Source organism: Geospiza fortis, unplaced genomic scaffold (assembly GCF_000277835.1).
Source record: "Geospiza fortis unplaced genomic scaffold, GeoFor_1.0 scaffold121, whole genome shotgun sequence".
In the NCBI taxonomy this organism is placed as follows: domain Eukaryota; kingdom Metazoa; phylum Chordata; class Aves; order Passeriformes; family Thraupidae; genus Geospiza; species Geospiza fortis.
The window spans coordinates 1,913,073-1,932,234 of NW_005054346.1; the positions used below are offsets into that span (position 1 = coordinate 1,913,073).

Sequence of the window (19,162 nt, forward strand, 5' to 3'; positions counted from 1 at the left end):
GCCTCCCACTAAATCATGTTGCTCAGAGCTCCATCCCACCTGGTCTTGAGCACTGTTAGGGACAACACATCCAAAGCTTCTCTGGGCAACCTGCTCCAGTGCCTCACCACCCACACAGTCAAGAATATCTTCTCAACATTTAATATAAACCTCTCCTCTTTTTGTTTAAACCCTTTATTCCTTATCCTATCACTACATACCTGTATAAAAATGTCTCTCCAGCTCTCTTGCAGGCCCTTTTAGGTACTGAAAGGCCACAATTAGCTCTCCCTGTAGCTTTCACTTCTCCAGGCCAAACAACCCCAAATCTCTCAGGCTGTGAGAGATGCTCCAGCCCCCTGAGCATCTTCATGGCCTCCTCTGGACCCACTCAAACAGGTCCACATCCTTTTTACCTTGGGGGCCCCAGAGCTGAATGCAGCACTCAGGTGGGGTCTCATGACTGTGGAGTAGTGAATCACAGCATCACAGAATCTTCTTAACTGGAAGGGACCTACAAGGATCATCAAGTCAAACTCTTCCATTTGGCCCATATGAGGATCAAACCTTGATGGTGACCTTGGTGTTATTAGCACCAGGCTCTGACCAACTGAGCTGATCTTAGAGAGGGAAGAAGCAGCCCCCTTAACTTGCTTTCTGCTTCTCTTCTGGTGCAGAATGTGTAAGATGCCTGGCAAAAAATCAGGGGCCAATAAATGATACTGTGGGCTACTGATTTAAACCAAATGAAGAATATGGTCTTGTAAAGAACCAGCCTAGTCTAATTCTTTGCAAAATTACAGACATCCAACTTGCCTGTAGTGAATTCAGTATGCTAGAAAATAGCATGAATATTGAATGATTTAATAGGGTTAAATAAATATTATATGCTGGCTCATGTTTCCTTAATTTCATATAGCAATCAAGCCTGCAGATAAACCAATTATAATAATTTCTCTACACATAATTAACATGTTTCCATAGCATAATTATTCAGTTTTATTTACACATCTTCTGTTTGATTTTGCTTTAATATAAGCCTTTCAGCCAGAAAGAAAAAGAAGACACACATTCTCAGCTTTGCAGTATTATCTGATCCATATTAAATAATACAATTGAATTATGACTTAGGATTTTTAAAAATCTTTGTTGTGGTCATTTGAAGGAAAATAAAATGCAACAGAGCAACACAAAGGCATTTTGCTTTCAAATAAAAACATATCCAGAATAAGGATATCATTCATATGCACTTATAAACTGTTTATTTTTTAACAGTTCTTCTTGTGATAAAATATTTTCCAGAAGTATACGAAGACCACAAAATCAGTGCAACACACCAAATTGGCAAGATGCTGGAATAAACTACCAAGAAAATAATAATCTCCATTTGCTCATGATATAAAGCAGCCATAATAACACAAGAGCCTGGATTTTAGACAAAAAAAAATATATGAGCCATATGTAGAGAAGGAAAACTGCTCCAGTATCTGATTTTGTAAAACTGCTGTTTTCAAATGTCAAGGTACTGAGGCAGTTGCTGGCAATTGGTGCTAGTTCCTAATTTAGGCAACGGCACCAAATTATGCCTTATGTTAGGAGTGATTTTTATCCAGCACATAGTCCATAAGGGAAGGCCAGGCCCCTTCAGAAGGTGCATGTGAGACAGGGGGCCGTATTTCATCATTACACAGGTAATCCAAGTCATAGCTCAGGCATCTAAATTACTGCCTAGATAGGCAGCCACTCCATGGAATTAATAGGTTCCATTACACTTGCTAAAAGTACTGAAACAAGAGACTTGCTGATATCACAGACACTTGGACTTTTGCAAATGTGTAAGATAAATGAGGCTATGCAAAATCACAGCATTATTATCTGAGGTACTCTGAACTGATTATTCATGGAAATTACGTTATTCTTGTCTTTGAGGGGAGTAATTGTCTCAAGCACCACTGGTGTTATAATAGGGCATGAATTATTCAGAATACAATAATCCAATGTTTAATAATTGGACTGTTTTCATGTGAACTTCTCAGCCAGACAAAAATTGTTGTTACATGAATCTCATGTAACAACAGCTTTACTGAAATATCAGGCCAAAAGTCAAATGACAGGAACAGCACTGATGTGAGAGAGAAAATTTTGTGGGTCACACAACTGCAGAAGGGATCTCAGAGATTAAGTAAAGGTACCTAGTTACTTTACGGTCAATTAAGTATTTAAAATTTCATATTCTATTGAATTTTGTAGTTATTACTGTCAGCTTTGCCAAGGGACTGCATTTTCCACAGCATAATACATGCAAGAACAGCTTGTATGACCATGGAAGTGAGACCAATTAGGACATAAATCAAAGTAGGGAGATCTTCACCAAACTCCTCCTGAGTAACAACATAAGGGAAAACAAGTGGTACCTCAGTATCAGGGCCTTTGAGGTACACAGGTCCCTGCTATGCTACAGAAACCACGTATTGGTTTGCTGCTGTCCTGGTTCCCACTAGATGTTCCTGGGAGTTTCAGTTTAGAGAGAGGGCTCATGGATTTTTAAATCTAGTTTGGCAGCGGCTGCAGCTCTCATAGCTGTTAGCTTTATGAACCTATTAAAAAAACTGAATTACAGCATCTCTACTGTCTGACACAAAACCCACCTAAAAAGGCTTCATTTGCATATATTGTAATTTTTAGTTTGTGCTCCATTATGAGCAAAACCTATTCCTAAAAAGCTTCCCTCACTGTGCTTATAGCTTTGTCATCTGCCTTGACCTCAGCTGCAACACCCCCTTTCTAAAGAGGATACAGCTCTCTCACCATTGTTATTGGCAAGATAAATACCCAAAGTGTTTTAAAATATCACACTGAAAGCGTTCTCTGCCTCACTCTCTAAATAACCTAGAAGAATGATCAAATAAATTTTGTTTCTACCTTCATTTTATATATATAGTCTTCACATCCTAGTGAAGCATTACTTTTCACAGAATTAGCCTATGAAGCTTTCACCATATGACAAATAGCATGCATAACATAGGACTACCACAATATAGGTCCATGTCAGACCTTTTAATGAAAGCTGAAGATAGAAAACGTTGGTTACAAAGAAGAACAAATTGCAAGCTAAATTTTAGAATATTCCTCATTAATTTTATAAAGCTCTGAAACATCTCTTTACCAATAACCCCCCACTTTTTTTTACTTTTCAGAAATGGTTACGCCATCAAAGATGTTGCAGATGTTCCAAGACACACAAACTAACAGATTTCACTCAGCCAGAATTCTCATGAACAAGACAAGTTTTTCCTGCAAAGCAATCTGTTCTCCAGTTAAAGATCCACTGCAGCCTGCTTTTAAAGACTATTTAACAGTAAGTAAAACATCAGTACCTCCTTATTGCATAAGTCTGGGTGAAACATGAAAACAAAAAAAAAGTGCGTTATTATGCTTTCAGACTACAGCATATTTAACATGGTTTAATTACTGTTTAAGTAGTATACTTACTGTGATTTCAGTGAAGTTCATTACATCTACAAATAAAATACTAATTGTGTTTTCTTCAATGAAAAAAAAATAAAGTTTTCATCTGTTTTCATCAGCATGTGAGTTAGATAATTTTTTCTTTCATCTGAAATATTGGCAGTGCAAGCTGGGTAGTACTTCTAGGCATTTTATGGTTCCTTGATCCCATACATACCAGCTAGGTGCTTTTCCATGGTCTGAAGTTCTTTTGCTGCTAAGGAGTCCTTTAGGAGTTTCTGCCTTGGGGAACCTCCAGGTCTAACACTCACAGCATCCAAGGTCCAAACTGTCTGAGACTTACACAGATAAAAAGAAAATTGAATGCTTTTAATCCAGTTTCATATTTATAGAATAAACAATAAAAAGAATGATGTCCCCATATAGGATCAGGAATCTGGAGCTTATTATGTAGAATATACAAAATTTTATGCAAAATACTACAAAATATCGTTCTTAACATACATAAAATAAATAGTAGGAATTAGTTAAAAGAAGCAGTTCTACAATAGCTCAGATATACACCTTCACATAAGCTCTTGCTCTATGCTGAGACATCATAACAGGACAAATTCCTCAATGATTTACATTCTCTGCAGTTCCAATTATTTAGTAAGCACTTTTTTAAAATTACCATAACATTTGGCTCAGCATCTCTGCAAAGCTGTACTTCTGGGAATATCATAGAATTTCCTAATCAAAATTTCCAGTACTGTTTTATCACTGCAAGAAGTATTCCTTTCAGAAAAAGCTAAATCATCAGGGTTTGAATTACCAATCACCATACCAGTTTGAAAGGGTAGTCAGCAAAAAGACCATTGCCCCCAGTCTCTTTTTTATTGAACACTGTGGTATTCAAAATTATTTGCTTTTCCTGGAATCCACTAAATATAGTTTTAGGAAATTTTTGTAAGACATACTATGAGGTAAATTTGATAGATGTGTATGGGAAATGCACAGTAAAACATATGACCAATTGTGCAAGACTTGCTCATGAAGAAAACCCCAAATAAAAACAACAAACAAAAACATCAATTAAATAATTCTTGACAGTCTATCTGAAATAAATTTTACATTATAACCTCACAAAAACATTTCATCTGTAGTCTAGGAAATTTTGTTTGTTTCCTAAGGAAACAAGACTTATGCAATGGTCACATTTCCATTCACTTCTTAACTAATTTTTAAATCTTTCATTAAATGCTGAGCAAATTTAGAGAGGCCACTGTTTCAAAGACATTAAGCTGAAGTAATTTCAGGGAGAAGAATGATTGGTCAGAGGAGGGAGACCCAAACTGGTGGCCCCATTCACAGAGGGCACACGAGACTCCACAGTCCATCAGGCTGGAGCTGCATCACAGCTGACACGGGGCTGCTGTGGATCACTGCCCTGAGTGATGGCACTTCCCTGGCCAGACTCTTAGCCCACAGGGAGAGGTGCAGCACAGTTCAAAGGATGAACATGAAAATATAGGTTTGGTATCATCTCTATTCACAAAAAAAAAAAAAAAAAGCTTTAAACAGTGTAGCTGCCTTCCCTTTTAGAAAAGTAGGCATAATTCCACAGAAGTAAAACATTAATATGGGATATATTTTAAATCATTCCTAATCCATTCCAAATAAACACTGCTCTGAATGCAAGTGATCATTGTGAACCATGCCTCTTTAAAATAAGATAACACAGATTTATATTTTTAAAGCAACAGCTATACTGTAATGCTGTTTGTACATATGCAAAAAAGCTCAGTCACATTTACCAGCACACAAAACAGTTTGAAGCTGCAGATAACTCTATTCTTATTAATTCATAAAATTTTCAGAACAGTAACAACATTTTTTTTATTTTCCATATGTTTTTTTAATGCTAATTCTTCCCTGGTTAAAGTTACCTGTATTTAATCCCATGCAAATATAGAGGAATAGCTGAATAAAACAGTAAATTACCCAGAAGTGAAGGCACCTTCAAACAATTTTATTTCAGACATATCACTAGACCTGATTCGCTTGTTCTCCCTTGAGCATTTTTGACTTGGGTCCTCACTGTGAATTCTCCACCCAAATAGAAACTGGGATTAATGAGCTCACTACAGAATATTAATCTCTATTAAATTACATTACTAAATAATTATTTCAAATGGATATTAGTTATCCAATATCGATCTTAAAATCGAAGAATATATTATTCTGTGATCAGTTCCTCTGAAATGAATGAAATTAAATAAGGGAAGGGGGAAAAGGTATGTAAGAGAACGCCAATTTTTCATTTTTCAACCTATTTTTAGATATTCTTTGTCCCTAGATTTTTATGGTGGAAAAAAGACATTTTTATTTGCATTTTATAGGGTATATTTTCATATCTGGGAAAAAGCATACGAAAAAAAAAAAACAACCCAGGGTTATAAGGATTAATCTTTTTTTGAATATACAATTTCATTCATAAATACAACTTTGATGAAATATGGAATAAAAATAGTCAGTGGTCTGTGGCAGTACTTGACAGCCAAACTGCTCTTCTAATAGTCTTTCATTGGACTATTCAAGCTTATTATAGCAAATTATTATCAGCTTTCAGTAACTCCTTGATCTCCTTTAAACATACTTCCAAAGGTTAGCCTGATGAGATGATTTCACTTTCCATGTCCTGGAAATGCTTCTGGAAATGGAATTATCTTTCTCTTTTACAAACTTCTGCTGGGTTTTGGTAGACTTTGCTTTTTCTGTACTTCTTCTCTTTATGCACAGTAGTCATGTAAGACTCATACAAAACAAAGGTGACTGAGTACAAGAAGGTCTCCACTGTTACATATTCAAACTCCTTTTCAGATACACAGTTCCAACACCCTGTGAAACTGGGACAACTTTGGATGAATTTTCCCCCAAATTTTGTAACTCTTCCTGCACATCTTCTACTTTATGTAATATCGTAAGCTTTTGACATTTTTTCAGGCAATAGCTTCACAAAAGATCAGAATGGTATTGCTATAGTTTCTAAGGAAGATGAGATATTTATCATTAGCAATTTCATCTCATAACAAATTATATGCTTATAACAATAGTAACTTCCAATTAAATGCTTACCTAATAGAGAATTAAAATGATCTGGGGAAAAAAGGGTATAAGAATTCATTAAAACTGTAGTGTAAGCATTTTTTGTTCTTTCTCTGAAGCTAAATATTCCACGGCTATAATCAACAACATTTTTGGAGGCAGGCCCAGGTAATTTTTGTGTATATTTCTAAATAACACTTAGCATTAAAAATATTTTTTAACATTTTGAGACTATGAGTTCATCTAGGTGCATAATGCATAAACACAGACAGAGGTCCTCAGTGTCTCCTGCAAACAATTTATGCAACAGATCTTCTATTCCTAGAAGATAAACACAAGCTGAAAGTAGGGGATGTTATCAAGAAGGCCTTGGAAGCAGGTCAATTCAAATGCAAGGATAAATGAATTTGTACTGCTCTAGCAGAATTCCCTGATGTGCCTTCTCTCCAGTGGATACATAGCAGCAGATTAAATAGGTCACTTAAGAAAGAGATTCAGGCTTGCAAACCATTTATTTAAACGTTCTTACTGCACTTCACCAAAACTTATCTTTTGTCTGCTAGCCAGGACTGCAGAGATGAAACAATAATGTCAGTTAACTTAGACTTTAATGATAATCACAGCAGAGTGAATGTGGCTGAAAAACACAGTATGTATCAAGTATGTGCATAGAATCCTTCCAATTATTTCAGCATCTTCCAAACTCCCATTGCCCTTGCTTATTCATTATGCTTTATAAACATTAGCACAAAATTTATAAATGGCCTGTTTGCATTAACAGGATTAATGAGATCTAATATGAGGATGTTACTGAAAGACATTCTTTTCTCTCTAAATTGCAGAAACAACTCTCTGTCCTGTTCATCACCTTCAAACTTTGAAAGTGAGGCAGTGAGCTCTGCACCAGAAATATGTTCAAAGTACTTGGGATACATTTGTCAACTTTGAAGGTCAACTCTGTGTCAATTTCTTAAGTGACTTTCCTTATATATCATCATCATTTTTTCACATACAATACATTAATTATTGCTTTTTACTTCCTCATATCCCTTGGCCAAATTACCACTAAAATAAAAAATTACACACAATATGGCCACAAATAATCCCTCTCATCACTGATTCCCCAAACTTCTGGAAAATACCATAACTTACCAGGACTACCACAGTGGAACAGAAAAAAAAATTAAGGAGGTCATGAATAAGAGCAAGAAAGTTTTTTCAAGCTCACTCTCTGTGCTTCAATCTGCAGCACAATGCTACACAGCATGAATCAGTACAGCTTTTGTCCCTCAAAAAAAGCCAGTGCAGATGTGAATATTTTGATGTCACTGTTGAGCTGAATTGACCTGGGCTATGCAATACCCAGTGACACCTGGTGAGTTCTACAGAGGTACAGCTTTTCAGAATAGCTAAGACCAAGATTTAGGACTCTAGCTTACACCACCTGAAAATCAAGTACTTGTTAGAAAATAAATTATTCTTCCTTACTGGCCAAAAAAAGTGTTAATAAACCATTCAGCATGTATTTCTATGCCATTTTGGTCTGTTTCAGAGTAAAAATAAGGTATTCCTGTGCATGCCCAGTGGATGTGGGAGACTACCTAAACTGAATGATAACTATGAAATGAGTAAAACATGAAACCAAATTAGTTAGCAAACTTGTAAATATATGAAAAGTGTGTTTATTGTACTTTAGATTCTACTTGGTTTTGCTAATCAAATGGAAATTTTATTGATGGCTTCAGGAGATAAAAGTTTAAGGAATACACCTGGGCTTAGCTTTCTACGATAACATAGCTTTTCTTTGCTGAATAACTTAAATATCTTAAATAGACCTTTGACAGAGATCCCTCTAAATTAAAACAAAACAAAACAAACAAAAATACCCCCACAACCCAAAACCTCTTTATTGAACCATTTGTTTACAAGTGTCCCTCCCACTCTGGCCAAGCAGATGGCAAGTACAGATGTTCTGCAGCAGAATTAAAAATCTCTGGACAGTCTATCTGAAATAAGTTTTACATTATTACCCCACCAAAACATTTCATCTGTAGTCTAGGAAGTATTAAAAAAATATTGTTTTGTACAATATTTTGTTTAAGGATTCTTCATTCAACATGCACTTTCTATAAAGAGGTCACCCAATATTTGATGTTTCAGCTGCCATAATCTGTTCAAGGACATAAGGTGAGCAAACCATCTGATGCTGTAAAAATACAAGGCTTCTCGGAGCTCTGTTACAATATCAGCTGCCACCTCTAATCCCCTTTTCCACGTTAGGGCCTGTTCTACTTGAAATGCCGTGTAATTGAAATTACAAGCTTTTGGCTTCCCGTGGCAGTCAGCCAGCAGCACATTTTACACTAAACCTTACACTAAAAAAATGGTACTTTGAGTTAACTTATACATAGTTTTTCTGTTTACAGGAAAGCAGGAAGGAGGAAATATCTGGTCAACTGTTGTTTCAGTTTTTGAAATGCAACCAGAATAATTTTTTCTAAATTTCAGTTCTATTTACTGTTATTTGGATTCATATTTCTGAATTTGTCATGTTCAAGAACACAAAATTTTAGACAGGTAAAAGCAAGGCATTAATTGATTTCCTTTTCTTACATATATTTTTCTAAAGTTCAGAATATTCTTTCAATTTCAAATTATAGTCTAGAGGATGAAATATTTTCTAATAAGAATATTTTCACCCAAGAATTTTTTTCTTCTGTATATAAAAAAATCTATGTCTAGTTTATGGATTTTGTTTGACATAAGGGAGGTCTCAACCAAATTTGGTCCAGGATATGCAATTCAAACTACTTTCCTAACTACTTGCAGGAATAATCACTTATTTCCCAAGAACATTGTGTCTTGGTTCAGGGCAAATTTGGGAGAGAACTCTTAAAGGGGTTCTTTTAGGAAAGAAGATTCAATCGGCTTTCGATATTATGCTTTTCTAACCATCTTATATTGTTAAATTGCCTAAGAGTGGTTAAACATACACATTTGTGTAGGGATTTTTTTACTACCTAGGGAAGAGCTGAAGTAATCTAATATTAACTTATTATTTTTATAGAAGATTTAAATTTTGAAGTTAAAATCTGAAATTTCACCTCTAAGCTCCTGAATTTCTACATAATTACAAAATTCAGCTTGGATTTGAAAGCTTTGGTATTGGAACACACCAATTTGAAAATAAATATGTTCATAAATTTCTAATTTGAACATAAATGTGTACATAAATATGATACAAATATGATCCTTATAATTCCTACTGCTGCAAAGGTGCACTGCTGTTGTTCCTGATGTGGTAGTGCTATCTTAAAATAGCTATTTGAATGAATAAACTGCTAAATGACAAACAGTGACCCCAATCCAGTAACTAATTTATAGATTCAGTAAAATGCAGAAGTTTGGATGATTTCTGTTGATTATGCTCAAACAAGTAATTCAGTTACTTTATATTATTGTTCTAGGGGGGAAATGGGAAAAGCTATGAAAATTTCTAAGAAATAGAACTGAAATCATGCAACACTGTAATATTATTGTATTCAACATATATTGACAGCAAGAATAAAGGCTTAGTTTTTCCTTGTGCATGAAGCTTAAAGTAATTTTACAAACTGAATTAAAGAATTTATGCATTCATCACAGAAAACCCATGTCTGTATCTCTTTTATGAAAGCAAATAATATGATTCAAAGTAGTAGGGAATACAGGAAAAAATTTATTTAAAACAAAACACTTTATTACAGTATTTTTTGCACAGTAATAAAGAGCAAAAACCAAAGGCACATTCATGCAGAAATGCTTTTTGCAGTTGGACAACTTTTTCTTCCAGTTTCTGCTGCATTTGGATTGCTTTGCCTTACATGGATAATTTACAAAGAAAAATATACCTTTTTATGTGCATGTGCAAGGCAAGATTCATATAAAAACTCCCAAAAAATAAGCATAAGTCCTGTTAGATCCAGGTGGTAAAAGAAACAAGTCAGAGAGAAGGCAAAGCGTATTCCATGTGATCTGCCCAGTGATTGTGCCCTGTTTCTATCTGTTAGTCACTGAAAAGTTAGCAGCTTCCTCTGCAACTCTGCTTTTCCATTTTGTCTAGAATTCCAGGCCATTTAAATTTTTCCTAGTATAACTTCTGTATTTTCTTAGAGTCTTATTTTACTTTATGTTTCTGGAAAAGTTCTAAACATTTGGCTATCAAACTTTGTGTTCACCATAGTGAAAAATCTCAACAAAAAGATTTTGCATTTTGCCTGGCACTTTTCATTACACAAAAGTATTTGCCAGGCAGTAAACTAGGATTTCTAAGGATGTTTTGAATGGTTGTTTGTACTTTGAATTCTTACAAAACACTTGGGGAAAGTGCTGATTCTTGTAAATACTTCAACCAGTTTTTTGTCAGCTTTACTCACTTATTTGCCCAGAATGCCTTGTTTGGGGTTGTGCAACCACTAAAATTTAAGTTTTCAATTTTTCAAACATTAACTCTTTTAATGAAAAATACAGCATAGCAAAATATTCTATTTTAAAAAGTATAAATAAAAAGGTCTAACTACAAAAACCAGGGTTTTCAGAAATAGAACAGTAAAAATACACAAAGTTGCAAGAAAATCATAATATAACCATAGTGTAAATTACATGAAACATGTAACAGACATAGATGTTGCATATCTCTTTTGAGGACCAGTATCCAGATTGTTTTGGTATCCACATTAAAGATCTTACATGTAGATTCATACATGGGACATGAAAAAAAACGACCCAAAGGTTTTTTCTGAAAATCCTTATGCATAATTCTTGCTCTTTTGTCCTACAATTTTTCTCACAACACTTATCCTCTGAAGGCCAAAGCACCTTTGAGAAAAATTTGTCAGATATACATTAGCAGAGAAGAATTTATACAATCATCTATTTAACTAGCCACAAACACAAATTAGCCTATTGGAATGCAGTATCAATATTAAACATTGCACACTTTGACCCATGTCAGGATTTTTTACATGTAATATGCACATTTGAGAGAATACCATGAATCAATTTGTAAAATTTATGAGAAAAGTCTGATCAACATAGTATTCTATTTTCCCACATCTTGCATCTCATAAAATATCTAAAAATTATTCAAGTCATGAGAATACATTTTGGTATCAATTCTGTTTATAGGCATATGTCATACTGCTTTGAAAGACTGTGAAAATCCATTTCAAGATCACATTTATCTACACAGCCTTCCTATGTGGCATCTCAGTTTTATATCTATATTTTGTATGTCAAGATTGCCAAAGAATAACTCTCACTGAAAATTACTAGGGGAGCATGGAACAGATCTCTCCTTTGGAGCCCTGAAAGGCAAGGAGAACAGCTGGATCATTTGTTTCTTTTTGAGGAGATACAGTTACAGAGAAAGCATTGGACAGTTCAATATAATTTTGGATATCAAGCCATTATAAAGAGACAAAAGTACACAATCAGCTAGCTACACACTTTTTATCCAGGAACATTAAGACACAATACACCAGAAAAAAAACAAACCAAAGAGTATGAACTAACATAACTGGCTCCTTAGAAACATAGGCAAAGTAGTTTTTCAAGAGCTTGGGAATGTGAAATGATCTGCCTTTGCCCTGAGGAGAGGATGGATGGGCAGAGCAAGAGCTGCAACTGCTCTTGTCTTCTCTTTGCAGCCCTGGTAATTACAACACCAGCCAGCTTTCAGGGATTCAGCCCAGGGAATCCTACTGCCTCTGGCAGCTCCATCCTCCCAGCAACCTCAAATAAGCCTGGAACTACCAGAGCAAGAAATGAACACAGATACATATTGTTTGTTTGCTCCTAAGCCTGCACACACAGAGCATACATGTAAAACTGTTCAGCTGAAGGATATACCTTTCTGTAACAAGATTTTGCTAATAAGCATAATTAACTTTTATTTTCTTTGTATTTTTTCTATGTAATTCAATTAATTTGTTTCTCTCTCGCTATGTTACATGTCTGCAGAATTACCAAATCAAACTTTGTAGCTACAAGTCCAAATCAATAAGGAAATGTGAGTTCCAAAACCGCTGCAAATTTTGTTTTACCCCTCTGTTCGCTGGTGGGAAGTAGAAAGGAGGTTTGAAAAAGCAGCCCCAAGCAATGCCTCTGAAGTTGTGTTCTTTACTCTTTTTGCCCAATATCAGCAAATGCTCTGTGAGGTTCTTGCACTCCAAGTTCTCAAAGAGCTTTAGGAATTGATCTGGAACTCCATATCCCTCAACTGTCTTGATAAATAATCCAGTTGTAAATACTTCATGTTCAGTACTATCTAGCTTTATTCACACTGCTTCATCAGCTGCCTGAAAGACTGCAAGACCAATCTGCATTGCCATTTTTCTTCTTTCTTTATATTGCCCTTTTTTCCTTAGCTAACAAATACTGAGCCCTTCTTTCGTTTCCTATATCAACATTAAAGTGTGCTATTAAGCAGTATTGCTGAGCAGACTGAACAGGAATTAATGTGTCCGCTTACACTTGTCTAAAATTTTGCAAAAATGAACAACTATTGTCAATTTATTTGCCTTAGGGGAAAAAAACCCCCACAATCCTTTTTTAGCCTATATTCAAACTCCTGGTGCAATACTAATAGCACCAAAATTACAATTATATAATTCTTTAAAATTATTTTACTGCTGCTTATGTTTTCCACAAACTGCATATCTGCAGAGATTTTCTTAAGTTTCAAAAGAAAAGAACAGATGGAGATATTACCAAGCATAATATTGCACTCTTTTAAAATATACAAATAAATTAGCCACACATTTTAACTAAATTGCTCTTATTAGTTTTCAAGCAAATGGTAACAGAAATCTACATTATAGTTGAGATAACACAATTTCATATTTCAGAATGAAATTTAGAGTTTGAATTATTTTGTTCTCTTCAATTTGTAAAACTGAATATTATCTGGCAAAATCAGTATTTGACTAGCATTTAAAAACATACAGAATATGTATAAAATTACTGCATTTCCAATGGGAAAGCCCAACATGTGGTTTTGTAGATTAAAATAACATATATCAAAATACCCCCTTTTGTAGAATGAAAAAAATAAAGCAGAGAACTGAAAATTCAGAAGGGTTACGTAAATTTTGGGTTTTTTCTCTCTAGGATGACAGTGCTGGCAAACACAACTCTTATCTCTATGCAAAATCTATTTTTTACTAAACTAATTTTAAAAATTACAGGATTACCCATAAGGGAAGGTACTTACAGATGCTGTCACTTGAGAAGCACTCTGAAACTCATTAATATCTTCTGTGAGCGTTTCAACCCCAGGTACTTGAGCTGTTCCAAAGAGGTACAAGAGAAATGTAAATCACTCTAATCAAGTAAGTGTTAGCCACTTTGAAAATGTAATGCCTAAAAATGTACTGCTGGGAAGGTAAATGTGGCTACTGTAAATGTACTACTTTTCAGTTACAATTCAATGGATTATAATTTATGTCTGATTTTAATTTATAACCTTAATGCAATATGGAACAATGTCTCTAAGATGACTAGAGTGATAAGCAAGCTTCCTTCAGTGGCCAAGGTATCTTGTAGGTTCTTTATTAACTTTATTATTTAGACTAAATAGTGTTTACCCTTTACACAAGTGAGTAGTGGATCTCCAGCTTTAATAAAATGAATAAAACTATATCAAATTAATTCAGCTAAAATTCCTGAAGTAAAAGGATTTGGTCAATTCAGACAACATTTAAAAACCTTGAAAGTATAACTTTTGCCCATATTGCCACATTTTAAAATGACAGAATTTTGTGAAGAGTCTAAAAAGTCTCTTTGATGCATGTATAATGACCTAAAATAGATTTTATGCAATCCTGTCAGAGAAAGAAATTTCCAAGTAACATTCTACGCAGTTTCACTCTTTGCCTAGCACTCTTCTAAGGCACTTAGATGCTGCATCAGCAGCCTAACAAAAGAAGATATCCTGATCTTCCCTGTGTTCTGCTGTCATTCTGACACTTAGCAGGGAGGTCCTTATGTTTCCAGAATCCAATTTGTTAAACATCTCAGGCTATCCTTACTATGAAAGCAGAACTTAGCAGAAGCGTGGCAACTGTGGTTACCAATTAATTGCAAACACAAATTGATATGGTGGGCAAAGAGGTGATGATAACGCAAAGCTGTGGTCAGGGAATTGTGTGGGAATTGAGAGATGATGCCACACTTTTGCCATTGCCTTATCTAGTTCTTAATCTTAATTCCCACATATTTGCATCCTTAATTTTTTACCCTGGTCCTGAAGTTCCACCCAGAACAACACTATATATGTTTCATACGTTCATGTTTTTATTGAACATCCCCAATTCCAAACTTTTCCTCTACATCCTAATGTCTCTTGAACATTCTATTATAATGACACTTAAAAGAGGAAAAAAAAAGCCAAGCAAAAACAAGCAAACCAACCAGAATACAAACACCCCAAAAAAACAGTGACTCCTGTTTGATAGGGAATAAACTACTGATGTGAAATTTGCTCTAGCAAAATTTATTTAGCAAACTAAGTATTATATATCACAATATAATCTGTAGAGCTGTAGATGTAACAGCACAATAAAATAGGAAATACCTGCACATTTACACAGTGGCACAAGTACCACAGAGCCTATTATCTTTGGTCCAATATTATTCCAGGGGGAGTCACAAAAGAAACAAGTCTTTGCCCACACCCCAGAAATATGTGGAGTTGCACAATACATGCAGAGAAACTCACATAATAACCAGCTTTTCACAGATATTTGAGGAGTGGCTAAGAAGTCTTATACTTTTCATTTATCCTATATTAGGAGATTACTCCTTAATACATTACTGCATTTCAAACTTACTTCTACAAGGATGCACAGACTGCAAAAGCTGTATTTGCAATAATGTCTTCTTTTCCTGCCTTATATCATGGCTTCATTCAAAGGGAAAGGCACATTTCAGCAGAAGAGAATGAAACAAGTGAAACAAGGTTGTATGGTACTTACAGGAAATTGGGAGTAAATGAATAATTATCCCTAAGTGATACTATTTCTACATATCTAAAAGCCCCCAAAAATACTGAAGTGAATTGCTTCTGCAATCCCACCAACCTGAAAAACACATTGGGGGCTGTTGCATGTAGATTTTTCTGGATCAATTCTGCTGTAATGTGCATCTTTTGAAGCCTCAGCAATTCTTCACATCTATCTCTACAGAACAAGAGCAAGGCTCAGTGCAGAACAGAGCAAAGAGATAAACCAGACAAGGTTGGCATCTACAGGGAAAGTTTGCTGTGCAGTCATCTATGCTGCTGCTTCTGATCAAAATCAAGAACCTATCAAATTCTTTCCTTAGTTCTTTCCTGTGAAGTGGTCTAATGGAAAAGGGAAACATTTTTGAGAGGTATAGTTTAGGACAGTGAAAAGAAACTGCAGCTTTAAAGTGTCTTGTGTTTTTCTATCTTGAGACCTGATTCCTACCTCTCATTTTTACTACTTAGATCAAACACAAGTCTGTCCAATTCAGCAGGGTTATACTAGAGGGAAATCAGTGAAGTGGTTAATTAGAACCAGATCCAGATTGTCAGCAGAGTCAGTATAGTGTCTGATGCTGCACATGATCTTCTCACATAAGCTCCTGCATTGACTTTAGTAGGTGGAATTGCTTAAAATGAGGCTTATTTATAAGGGCTGTTAGATCAGATGTTCTGCCAATTACTTCTGAGCTTAGCTCATCTGAAATTCACAGGAGAGATGTTCCAGATCTAACAACAGAAACAGATCATTATCTAAAGAAAGCTACTCTCAACTTTGTTGTGCATCAGTACCTTGCTTGCTTATTCTTGAATGAATGGTTTGCATCAGCACTTCCCAATGCACTTTTCCCTCATTAAGGTCACTGGTACTGATAAATAGCAGAACATAAATTCAAATAAACCTGGTAAGTGAAGCCTGCTAGTCACTATTTCATGATGTAATACATCTGTAAGAGGACATAACTAAAAATTCACTGCAATAATGCCTTGGTTACTTAGGGTTTTTTAACAATATCTTTATGAGGTTTTTTAATCATCCTCTCATACATAATAATATTTATTGGAAATAAGTATCAGATGCAAAGACAGCAAATATTGTGCTGCATTTACAGGGAAGATTGATAGAATGGGCAGTTGCCTGAGTTCTGTGTCTCTTTATAGTCTGTACCTAGTTGTGAAATCCAGCTGTGTTTTTTTTTTCAAATTCAAGTGTAGCACTAGCCAACATTTTAGGAAAAAAAGACTCAACCATATGTTACGAAACACTGAACATTTCTGAGGGCACCTCTTGACAGAAATTTGGCATTACCTTACCACTGACCTCAGTCTTTTCACCCGAGAGGCCTTGCTATTTTCTAGCTACATGACTAACAGGTCCATGTATATTCATAGACATCAGATAGATGTTTATAACCACATGAATATCAGTGCCTCACCTTCCTATCTAAATTTTACTGTATCTTATTGAATGTGGTGTTTTTTAAAGAAAGCATCTTCCATCTTCTCTGTAGCCATATTGACTGCAGAGTATTCAGAAGCACATGAAGTGGCCACAAAGGTAGAACAGCTGTAGCACTTTTGTGCTCCATACTTTGTGACCATGAAAGATCCAGCTCCAATATTACACAGCATCCAGTACTTTCTGATAGTTTCACCTTCTTCCTGGTGTCGCAGCCACTTAGCAAAACCTAACTATTCAATTGAAGCCTGCAATTTCAGAACACTACATGGCAAAGTGGGCATACTTTCACTTTGGGAGCAAAGGCATACAGGAAGGAATATGGAAGGATGAGATCTGTTCAAAAATTATTTTGTGAACTGTAGAGCTTTTTCCCACATGTCTGTCTTACCAATCTATTTGCTTTTGCTGCAATAATACCATGCACGCATATTCCCTTCCCAAGCTAGCCACCACCACCTCTCTTTCTGGGAATCACTTTTGCAACAATAGAATTTTGACTTCCTTTCACAGGGCTTGATTGAAGTCACCAGTCTGAGCATCTCTTGCTGACAATCTTCATGAAGATTGTAAGGACATCATGTTTTGAGATTCTGAGTGTCCTATTACCTTGTTCGATTACAAGATCAATGGCAGATAAAAGGAAAAGCCAGTGTCTTGACTGCATGAAACCACACATTCTCACAAAACCAGTTTGAAAAATTAATCTTTAAAGACATATTAATTACTAATGGTTGGTTTACAAATGAGGCAAGAGAAATGAGTGAAAGCTCAGGTTGCTGTGATATCTAATAGTATGTATAATTGCATTATATAGAAGACAGAGAGTAGGATAATTAAAAAAAAAATACATTCTGGAGGTTTTTTTGTGTTAATTGATCACCATAGCTAACTTGTCCATGGCTGCTGAAGACTACACTGCAAATCAAAACATACAATTTGTAGACTTGGCTGGTTCAACAGTAAGGGAATGGACTGAAAAATAGATTTATCTTTGCAGATTCACTGTCAAAACCTGTATTTGTTTCCCTCACCATTACAGCAGCAGCTAAGATAAAATTAACCTTCATCAATTTTATCTTTCATAGGAAAGCTGGGCATTCTCTGGAAAGATATCCCTTATGAAGTGCCTTTTTCAACATTTCAGGTGTTATTCAGTTCAAAAACCTGACAAGAAATTGAAACAAGTCTGAGTGTCCTGACTGCAGATTAACCCAACAGATGAACATGTTTGTATGAGCGGAAAAAGTGTTTTTCAGAGTTATTTTATAAACTCTTTCTTTCTACTGTAAAACATTTGAATCATCTGGATGCATGTGTAGTAATAAATTAAATATTTCAAAGACCATTCTTTGGCATAAAAGCAGCAATGAACAGCCCATGCCTATGCTATTAAGCTGTTTTAAATGTTAGTGTGCTAACATAAAATCTGTCTAATAAGAACAAATTCTGGCCCAATGAACCTCTCAAAATAAGCCTAGGAACTATTTTGGAGTGTTAATTGGCCATGACAAAAGATATGTTAGTGGCTCTTTGAACAGATTTGAAGTGCAAATGATTGAGTTCAAATAGCCAGGAACACTCTCTTGGAAGTGTTTCATCTTTTACAGACATAACCCCTACTCTCAAATTCAAGATGTTGATGTTTGGGGTTTTTTTATGAGCAGCAAATATTTATATAACTTACCATCAGAGTCTGACACTGCTGGCTCAGATGTCTGAAATACCATGGAGACATCTTCTGGCCTTTCTGCCAAATTATCCCCTTGCAATCTAAATGGTGGAAAAATGCAATGAAAACATTTGCAATCATATTCAATGGATAAGACACAGAAGAAGATTATCCTTGGCTACATATCCTGCTCACAACATTGCCCTAATTAAAAGAACAGCTTTGCTGAAAAGCATACACTCATGGTTCAGTCATAACCTGGACTGTCTAGCAACCAAAACTAGCCTCCAAGGAACAGCCAACTGAATCCTAGCTTATACATTTTTTAAGTCATATTTTACAAAAGTGGAGGTTAGGTGTGCATGTGAGACTGCAAGCTTCCTTCCTTACCTTCAAAGATATTTTAATTGAATAGGACTAATGACATCCACTATTTAATTGAATAGTGGATGTT

At 35.3% G+C, this 19,162-nt stretch overlaps 1 protein-coding gene across 4 annotated transcripts in view; it reads right to left on the bottom strand.

Moving 5' to 3' along the window:
* The window catches only part of CUNH8orf34 (chromosome unknown C8orf34 homolog), a 116,526-nt gene that overhangs the window by 7,033 nt on the left and 90,331 nt on the right, over positions 1 to 19,162 (bottom strand). For 2 of the 4 annotated variants that reach the window (XM_031058650.1, XM_031058649.1), the window contains 3 exons: positions 18,724 to 18,809; positions 13,787 to 13,860; positions 3,665 to 3,785 (listed from right to left, as the gene is read on the bottom strand). In XM_031058650.1, coding sequence (XP_030914510.1) covers positions 3,665 to 3,785; positions 13,787 to 13,860; positions 18,724 to 18,809 — 281 coding nt within the window. Of the gene's footprint in view, positions 1 to 3,664; positions 3,786 to 11,628; positions 11,880 to 12,041; positions 12,324 to 13,786; positions 13,861 to 18,723; positions 18,810 to 19,162 lie in introns of those variants that run through there. The other 2 variants (XM_031058652.1, XM_031058651.1) reach the window with 2 other exon arrangements.